At 45.7% G+C, this 10,426-nt stretch overlaps 1 protein-coding gene across 1 annotated transcript in view; it reads left to right on the top strand.

Annotated features, from left to right (window-relative positions):
* Position 1: 1 nt before the first annotated feature.
* The window catches only part of LHCGR (luteinizing hormone/choriogonadotropin receptor), a gene marked incomplete at its 5' end in the record, with an annotated part of 54,445 nt that continues 44,020 nt past the window's right edge, over positions 2 to 10,426 (top strand). Inside the window, one exon of the mRNA XM_029938509.1 lies at positions 2 to 42. Within this exon, the coding sequence (XP_029794369.1) occupies positions 2 to 42 (41 nt within the window). The remainder of the gene's footprint in view (positions 43 to 10,426) is intronic.

Below are 10,426 nucleotides of genomic sequence, written 5' to 3'. Positions count from 1 at the left end.
CGCCCTGCGCTGCCCCGGCCCGCGGGCCGGCCTCACCCGACTGTGAGTACGCGGCGCGCCGCTCCGGGACCCTCGCTCGCCCCTCGCTCCGGGCCGCCTTGCTTCCCTGCTCTTTGGCTCCCTTTCCCTGGAAGCTTGGAGAGAGAAACTGCGACCCTGTCACACTGCACAACCTTTTAGAGTGCTGAGAATGCAGAGCTTGGGGACCGCCTTTGCCGTCTGGTGCCATGCCGCGCCTTGGGTTGGGACCCCTTTGGCTGACACACCCCCAGCCCCTGGCGGCCCCAGACCCGCAAGTCCCCCACTGGGGCTGCGGCAAGGGCGTGGAATTGCCCAGAAGCCACGAGGGAAGGCCAGCTCCCCGCCTCTGCTGGAAGGGGACAGGGTGTGATGCTCCGCAATCAGCAGCTGTCTCCGTCTGGGGAAGTCGAAAGCGGTCTTGACCTGTGTGCTAGCCAGGTTGGTGAAGGTTACTGTGACCTCTGGCACCCTGTGCTCCGCTAGGAACGGGGTGGTCGGGCCCTATGGCAAGGGGTGACCTAGTCACTAAACCGGGGTCGCTGGTTAGCCCGCCGCCTCCCCTAACCAGCGCCCATGTACACCTTAGTCGGCCTGCGACCACGGTTCTACCCTTTCTCAGACGGATTTGCATTTCCATCTGGTCGTCAGCTCAAATTGGGCCTTTTGTCACACCTTCCACACACCACCCGGGCTTCCTTGGTTACAGACGCGATTCCAGAGGAGGTGAAAAGAATCGCAGACATCAGCAAGTAGGGGCAGGAAGTTGTTTGCTGAAGGGATGGGGTAAAGAACGGTCGGGCCTTCTACTAGTGTATCAGAGTGTCCCCTGCTCTCCTTTCTCTGATTTAGAAAAAGGTACCACACTTTACATGATTCTATTATCGGAAATGTCCCAATCGACAGAAAGCAGATTAATAACTGCCAGGTAGGGCTGAAGGCTCAGTGACTGCTAATGGTTGTGGCTTCTGGGGGGAACGAAAATGATTTAAAATTAGATTGTGGTGATGATTGCACAACTCCTCCCTAGACATACTGAAAACCATTGCGCTGTACACTTTAAATGGGTGAATATTATAGTGAATGAATTATATCTCAATAAAGCTGTTAAAAGGAAAGAAGAGTACTGTAAAAGTAGGTTTGGGTTATGTTCTAACCATTGGCAGTGATGGAATCCCATGCTTGGGGACTAAAGAGGCAACCCCCCCAACCCCTCCCCCTCCCCCCACTTCCCCCGGCCACAAGTCTGTCTGGCATCCCCCCTCCCTCCTGAGGGGCTGACCCTCTCCCCTGAAAAAGTGAGTGGCCTTCAGGGAGTGTTTGCAGTTGAGAGATACAGTTTAAAGGCTGAGGGGTTTATATTAATTAGTTTCCATTAATTATCTTGTCAGCTCAATTCCCTGAAGGTGAGGACCATGCTGAAAGAATTTGTTTCAATCAATCAACAGATTCATGGAACCTGCCTCCCAAGTCCCGGCCCTTGTCCTTCCCTGACAAACCTCCCTTCTTGCTCTTATGAATGATGGTACCACGAACAGCCTTTCTCACTCACTCAGTACTTGCCAGAGAGTAAGTACTGAGAGATTTCAAGAGAAATCTCAGGTACTGAGAGAGTGCAAGAACCTGAGATCCAAAGAGATGAAATAACCTTGCCAAAAGTCCCGTTTTGCTATTGAGTAGCAAAGAAAGGACGTCATCTGTTAATTGTGTTTTTATATTTGCTTGTCTTTGTTAGAAAACTACCCTTTCCTAAATACACACACACACACACATATAATCGTACATATACATATACATACATACATATATACCTTCCCAGGTCCTCTCAGATTCAGCTTTTCACTGAACTCTCTCAATTCCTGCTGCTAAACCATGCTGGCCTCAGAAGACTACCTCTTCCCTGGAGAAAGCTGAAGTGAAAAGTACAAGACAAAACAAATCCTCCCACTGCCCCACAGCACAGTTTAGAGAAGGCTAGAACCCCTCAAAAAGATTTTAGGGTGCTGGGGGTAGAGGTAGGAGGCAAGTACAATTAGAAAAAATGTTAGCATGCTGAAGCTGGCTAGTCCCTGAAGCTGGCTAGTCTCACTCCCAAAAAGGAGCTAGCTGTCCAGGCTCTGACACCCTTGGTCATCCCTGTGGGATTCTGGAGAATCCTTAACTTCCTTCACATGCATTATCATGGCATCCATATTAAAGAGCATCTTCTAGACATTTAGACACGTAAGGTCAGCGAGCATGCTGCCCCTCACAAGGTAAGGCTTCCTGAGAATCAGATCACTGAAAGATGATGACCTTCTCCTTTGGGTAAGAAACCTATGGGCACAATAAGGTGTCCTCAACGTCCATGTGCCAAGATAAATACATAAGAAGGGAGAGGAGGGTAGTTGCTTTAAGGCAGTGTTACTCAAAGTATGGTCCTGGAAGATGTTAGACATGCACACTCTTGCACCCCACCCCCAAACTAAGGAGTCAGAAACTGTGAGGATGTAGTGCAGCAGCTGTTTTAACAAGATCCCCAAATGGTTCTGGTGCATGCGAATGTTTGAGAAGCAAGATATTGCTTTCCATGAAGGGTATAATCTGGTGGAAAGCAGAAAGCGAGGTGTGTTTACACTCTCTGCGCCATATACCTCCCTTCTCCATGCACTGCCCCCCCACATACAAACAAAATACTTGTAAAAGGCAACTCTGATCAAATTAAAGCCCCAGACTCTGATACATGTGGCAAATATACAGGATTGATAAAAAGTTTTCTTTTTGTCTTCAAAGAGGAATAAGGGAAAGAATCCATAGAGAAGGACAGACTGAAGACACAAGGGAGGGGGAAGAATATTTGGTGAAGTAAGGTCTCGGGGAGGGTAGGAGGACAGTGTTTGTCTCGGGTCATAGAAGAGGGTTAATCCTAGGGAAAGGGTACTTCTGAGTCCTGGAGAAGAAGACAAATGGATGAAGGTGTAACTTGCATTGAGGCGGAAGACAGGAAAAGTGAACAGCTTCATACTGAAATCCTCTTGATAATGAATGAATGAAATGGTAAACACTAACCACAATATAGAAACAAATGCTATGGATAGCAAATTATAGGAGTTCATAAAGGGGAGAAGGCTGAATTATGAAATAAGACACCCAGAAGAGATGTGGTCATGCATGAAGTCACACACAGGGTCTGACTCTGAAGAAAGAAGGGGAACACTCGCATTTTAAGACTTCATCATTGTCCCCTCAGTAGATGCTAGTTTATATTCTAATCATTCTGGGTCTTGGGAGTCCTGCCTTATAAGATTTTATCTAAAGTCCACTATTTGGTTTTAACAAGGGGAAAGAAAGGAACATGGAGTATAATTATTTGTCGTTGACAAGCCCACTGTTTGCACATTTTGGAAATTGCACTGTTCCATCATTCATATCTTTCTATACTTTCCATGTTTTATTAAGAACTTAGGCATTTAAAATCTAAAATATGATACAAAAAATAACCTCCCACATGCTCACTCATTTTAATGGGGGGGGGAGAGAAAAAGAAAACATTTAAAATGATTTAAAACATTTCCTTTTCCTTTTCTTATTAGTTCCCAGACAAGTGGAAGAAGAGGGGGGAATATTCTCACCTTGCCCATGGTTATATAAAGATCTTTGTCTCTATGACAACAGAAAGGTTGATCTTCTTGCTATGGAAACAGCTTCTGAAAAATCTGTTAGTAAGAAAATGCTAATAATAATAATAATGGCAATTTATTTTTTGCATGTTGTGCCTACTGAACAGAGATTAAACTTTAAACTTTATTATGACACAGTCCAGAGACTTTGGAAGGATAAAATGCACTGTAGCTATCAATCCAGCATTACAGGAAGATGTTAGTCTCCTGACCTGTTTCCTGAATGTCTTTCTCCTTTTCCCAACTTCAGTGGAAATCGGGGTCCAGAACAGCGTTGAATGCTGTTGAGGGATGAACAGGAGGAGGGCACGGCCCCAGTCCTGAGAAGCCCACGGTCTAGGTAGAAACGCATGCAAGAGACCGGTGTGGGCAGGGAGAGAGGCACCAGGGTCTAGGAAGTCAGGATGCAGAGCAATTACTATGGACTGAAATCTCCACGGGAAGGTATCATGGGCAGAGAGTTATGGGGCTGAACCTTGAAGGAGAGAAAAGAGTACTGATGGTCAGAGTAGATTCAGATTCCTTGCTGAGTAGAAAAGAATAAAGTTGAATGGATCCTACCCTTTTAAAGCCTCTCCCAGGCTTTTTGGAGAATTTTTTAAGGGAAAACATACATGTCATCATAAATATTTGATTACATTACCTAGTGGGTTGTGCAAAAAGAAAAAAAATCCCAATATAGGTCTTGACTCTCAGATTTTCCATCAGAGTCATTCTTGGACAGTTGATTCCAAAGGCATTCAGTAAAATCATGATGTGGAGTCACTTCCCCATGATGCTCTCCCGTGTCTCCCACTCCCATACACACATCCTTTGATACGCTGTACTGACCTGTATTTTTGCACATACCCCACCATAAGGTAACCATTTATTCAAAATAAGCCTCTTTGGCTAGAACAGGGTATCTCAACCACAGCATAAGTGACATCTGGGGCCAAGTAATCACATGTTAGGGGGGCTGTAGGGTACCCACGGGATGCTTAGCAGCGGCCCTGGCCTCCACCTGCTTGACGCCAATAGCACTGCCCTCCCAAATTATGACCACCAAAAATGTCTCTACACATTTGCCAAATGCTCCTGAGGGAGCAAAATCCACCCCCTACCCTTGGTTTGGAATCACTGTGCTCAAGTGAGAACCACTTGAAGAGGTCTTATTCAACTTAGGAATCCCTGAAATCCACAAGTATTATGATCAAAGTGGTTCTTAAACTATGATTATCAAACTGAGCAGACAGCTGAATAGGAACAATGAACCAATGCAAAAACAAACAAACAAAAAAATATATATATATGTATGTATTAGTTGGGATGTACTGCATCTAAATGTCATGTTAAAAATCTCCATTCTGGGGCACCTGGGTGGTTCAGTCGGTTGAGCGTCCGGCTTCAGCTCAGGTCATGATCTCACAGTTCGTGGGTTCGAGTCCCACGTCGGGCTCTGTGCTGACAGCTCAGAGCCTGGAGCCTGCTTCAGATTCTGTCTCTCCCTCTCTCTCTGGCCCTACCCTGCTCACACTGTCTCTCTCTGTCTCTCAAAAATAAATAAAAAAACATCAAAAAATTTAAAAAAAAATCTCCATCCTAGGGGCACCTGGGTGGCTCAGTCGGTTGAGCGTCCGACTTCAGCTCAGGACGGCCCACGGCTTGTCAGTTCGAGCTCTGTATCTGGCTCTGTGCTGACAGCTCAGGGCCTGGAGCCTGCTTCGGATTCTGTGTCCCTCTTTCACTCTGCTCCTCCCTTGTTTATGCTCTGTCCATCAGTCTGTCTCTCTCTCTCTTTCTTTCTCTCAAGAACAAATAAAATATTTAAAAATTTTTTAAAAATCTGCATCCTAGAGGATGGGGAAGTGAGGAGGTGCTATGAGTAATGGAGGGAGTTGTGTTATATCAGCATCTACGCTCCAGATTTTGCAGACCCCCAGTCCGACCTTCGAACAGACATAGTACCTATATCGGCTTCAGAGAAGCAAAAGTGGAAGCTTACCCATATTGGTATGTCCCATCCAGACTGTTTCAGTTTTTGTTATTTGTTTGTTTTCACTCACTCATTCGAGAAAATCCATCCTTAGCCCAGGATCCATTAAAAAAAACCAGAACAACCACCCAGAAGCCTGGAGTGAGACCCATGGGTTCCCAGTCCAGAGCACGAGGTAAGAGTTCACAGGACATGGAGAAGCCTACCCAAGTTCTTACAAGTACAACAGCTCGGCCCCGCCCACAGCTGGGCCAGATGACAAAAAAGCAAAAAACACAAAACACAAAAACCCTCAGAATTCATAAAGCTTGCATCCCAACACCACTTCTCCCACACACCCAGCCAACGCAAAGGCCCAAGGTAGAGGTTGATCTTGAACGCCAGTTCTAACTCGGCATTGCCAGCTCTAGATTCAAGGCAATTCTTAAACCTGGCTGTGCCTACAAACACACTCCTCAGGGGAAGCTTTGCAAGCACCGGATTTTATTAGTTTAAAAATCATCCTTTTGGGGACAGTGAATGATGACCCCTAGCAGGGTACTAAAAAACCAAGAAACAGAGTTCCCAAAATCTCAGTGGAAATGTAGAGCCAAACAGGTTCACATAACCAATTCCTCTGGCATCAGACCCAGCTCCCCCCTTGGAAAGCAACAATTCCTTGAGGGTTTTTTCTACCTTATTCTTTTTTTTTCCCCCAAAGCAGTAAGTCCATTTAATTCAGCGCTCTATATCTACTCCTTCACCCCCTCTATCTTCTTCCCAAGCCTCTCAACTTGGCTTCTTTTTCAGGTCTTGAAATGAGGCATAAAATCTTTTTGTTTTTTTTCCAAAATGCAGTCTCTCAGAGTAGCTGCGCCAGACGGTGTCTTGGCCATGTATAACTGTGATCTTACAGATGGGATTTTAAAGTCCCATGAGTCATGGTGACAGAGAGAGACCCTGCTGCTCACTTCCAGACCCAAAGGGGCTGGCTCTGTGGGAGCATATGTATTCTTTTCTGGAAGCTCCCCTTGGTGTGCAAAAACTCATATTTAATGCAGATTTTAGCAATTTTCTCACCAGCTATTTTTTAAGAGGGGAATTAAAATAATCCCACCCACCAGGCAGGTGGGTTTTCTGACTTGGTAGGCAGCTTCTAGCAGCTTCTCTACATGGTTCTTATTTACTCCTAGCTTCTGCCTCACTGGGAGATGACACCCTCCCCCCCGCCCCCAACCAGCAAACCACGCACAGCTGCTCCCTGTGTGGTCATGAACCACCGCTCTTTAATGCCACTTGAGCCAAACTCAGAAAAGTCTAATTTATAAGTAAAACTCAACTTTCAGAATGAAGGGGTTTTTTTCCCCTGCTGCTGTTACACTTGCCCTTGACTCTAGTGAAATCAGGTGACTCCTGGATTCCTAATTCTACCTCATGAGCAGTGGCAGACAGCATTCCTGAGCTCACAGGGCTGTTCTAGAAGGACAAGGTCGTGTCCAATGCAGCCCTCAAATCATCTGAATTGAGCAATAGGACAAAGACCGGGCAGACCTGAGTTTAGCACAAGGTCCCTTTTCCCTAATTTGCACCGTGGGTTTGAGCTAGTGATAAAACCTCGGTGCTATAAGTCTATGAGAGGGGCATGATGGTTCCTGCCCTGAGTGGGGCTGACTGTGGTGAAGATACACAAGACGGCAGAACCAAAGTACAGGGAAATAAAGGTTCCACAGAACTACAAAGTATGATTGTAACAATCTGATGCTACAGAGAAGACTACAAACCCACAGCTGGTGCATGAGGTTGAACAGAAATCACGCATCACCCAAGGGGCAGTCGTGATGGAAGAGTTTTGTTCCTGGGAGGTGTTAATTAGAGAAAATGACCCACTAGGTCTTCTCAACCTGGAAGGTGAATGAATACGTTAGAATCCCAAAATAGCAGAGCTCATTATTGCCTGGAGTCTCATAGGCTAGTCTTTTCAGGCCAGGCTGAGCTGCCTTTCAAACATGCCCCCTAACATCTGATTATAGCCTGTTTTCTATCATTCCGCTGGATTAGGCGTGTCTCTAGCTAAAGCCTCTGAGCCTCATCTGGGTCTTTTCTGTTCCCCTTTCCCCACCCTAAGCCTCGGGCTGGCACACAGAAAACCCTCAGGCCAGACCTTTTGACCATTGGGGCACTCCATACTGAAATGCACAGGACAACGTGTAGAATCCGTACACACTGCCCCTGCCCTGAAGAGTCTTCAGCCATGGGTGAGAGAGGTCTAGTGTTCAGATGGCTGCAGGGAAATGCAGAAGGTGATAAACAACGTCTGGTAGGAGTTCAGAAGGAGCCAACCCTTCTTGTCTGGTTAAGAAAGAAACCTTGGTGGAGGCATCAGTTGAGCTGCAGATCTTTAAACCTTGCTCTCTGCCGCAGCAGCCAGGACAATGTGGTTATCCCTAAAGCTCAGTCCTTGACTTTGACACCAACTTGGGCCACTGGGGAATCACAACTCAGAGCCTTTGCTCTCTCACTGGCCACCAGCACACCCCCTGTTATGGATCCCCAATGGAACAGGATTACTTCCCCCAGGAAATCTTGGGTGGGACTCTGATAAAGGCGTTTCTTACTTGTAAGCACCAGAAATCAACTCTGACAACTTTAATCATAAGAGGTAACCCTGATAGAAGAATAAGGAGGTAGAAAAATGTGGGCAAGATCCAGAGAGAATGTGGCATTTTAGCAGCAAGAGGTCAGTTCCCTTTTCTCTAGGTTCCACCTTTACAGTGAATCAGCTCCATGGAGTCCTGCCTGTGACAAATTTTAAATTCCTAAGAAAGAGAATCTGATTGGCTCAGGCCCCACCCCCAAGGCAAGAGCATAGGGACACAGTCAATGAGGCGCTCCACCCAGATGCAACCAGCAATGAGGTGACTCTCAAGAAGGGGCATTTTGGGGGCGCCTGAGTGGTTCAGTCAGTTGAACATGCAACTTCAGGTCAGGTCATGAGCTCACAGTTTATGAGTTCGCTGCTGTCAGTGCAGAGCCCGCCTCAGTTCCTCTGTGCCCCCCTCTCTCTCTGCCCCACCCCTGCTCGAGCTCTCTCCAAAAATAAATATTTATAAAAGGGGGGCAACCACACAAATTGATGTCCACCAGACTGCTGAGGACTTAGTGAAAACTGAAGGCACACATGCTAGTAATTTCAAGCACTTAAAATCCATCCTCAGATTAATTCGAAGTATGTAGTATTTCAGTTGCAACTAGCTTTTACAGGCTCACTTTAAAAAAAAAAGGTTTTTGGGGCACTTGGGTGGCTTAGTCAGTTAAGTGCCTGACTTCAGCTCAGGTCATGATCTCATGGTTTGTGGGTTCGAGACCCACATCTGGGTCTGTGCTGACAGCTCAGCACCTGGAGCCTGCTTTGGATTCTGTGTCTCCCTCTCTCTTCCTGTCCCTCCCTGATTCATACACGTGTGTGCACACACTCTCTCGCTCTCTCTCAAAAATAAATAATAAACATTAAGAAAAGGGTTTAAGTGTCTAGAACAGGAGCTTGTAATGGAAGAGTTTCCTGAAGCATATCTGCAGTGTCACTGTCCTGACAACATAATATTCTCTGCTTCTAAAAAATACTTTTGAGAAATCATTACAGATGATGCAGACCTTCCCTGGGGAGAAACCAGCATGTAGTTTTATTTACCAAGTTAGTCTTGTCATGTTGTGTTATTGCTAGAAGAATTCCGTTCAGGGGGTAACGATCAGGTTATTTTGCCTGTGTCTTTGGAAAACTTTAAATGGGTTTTGAGTAAGGGCTTAGATGTATTTACCATTTTCCTCTGAGGCTTTATATTTTTAATTTAGTTGTTGCACAAATGACTTGGAAAATCCATTATCCAGGGAATCTTCTTGGAAATCTTGGTTCACAGTATAATTCATAATCTCCTCACAGCTTCCTGGGTGCTCTGGAAAGTCTGTCTTGGAGGAGGGTCATTCAAATTGCACTTTCCAATGGGAGGTTTCCAATGGACTGAACTTTTTAAAATCAAAGAGTAAATGAGAACTCTGCAGAGGGGCTCTCCAGAATTGCAATATTTTAATTTTTTTTAACACCAATTTATTTGTGAGAGACAGAGACACAGAGTGTGAGCGGGGGAGTAGCAGAGAGAGAAGGAGACACAGAATCTGAAGCAGGCTCCAGGCTCAGAACAAGCTGTCAGCACAGAATCCAATGAGGGGCTCGAACCCACAACCTGTGAGATCATGACCTGAGCTGAAGTCGGGATGCTCAACTGACTAAGCCACCCAAGCACCCCTAAAGTTGCAATATTTAATGGAAGGGTATTCTTTATCATTTTTTTAACAGGGCTATCAGGTGACACCTGTAAGAGATACCTGAGCCCAAAAGAAAGGTACCACGTAGGATTACTTATCCTCCCTCTCAGGTGTCCTATCTAGAATCAGCAGAGAGTCAGGTGTCAGGGACAAGTCACAGCTATTTTATAAAGTGTGACCCATGACAAATAGAACAGTCCACAGTCTATTCCAAAGTGCTGAACCCACCATACCCCCATCCCCCACTAGTCCCCTACCCTTGACCAGGAAGTTAGAGTTGTCCCTAGAAGCCAGGGTAGCTTGAGTCTTTCACAGTAAGTGAATTATAAATACTTACTGTGCTTTTATCTTGTGCTAGATGCTGTATTGGAATCATATAAATATTTCCTTATTTAGTCTAAAAATCTCTGGGGTAGTTAGTATCGCTATTTTATAGACGTGGAATGAAGCTATGGTTAGAAGCCAGGCATTCTGG

This window comes from Suricata suricatta, chromosome 4 (assembly GCF_006229205.1).
Source record: "Suricata suricatta isolate VVHF042 chromosome 4, meerkat_22Aug2017_6uvM2_HiC, whole genome shotgun sequence".
Taxonomy (NCBI): Eukaryota; Metazoa; Chordata; class Mammalia; order Carnivora; family Herpestidae; genus Suricata; species Suricata suricatta.
Note: the sequence above shows the minus strand (reverse complement) of the source record. Positions and strands in the feature narration are given on the sequence as shown.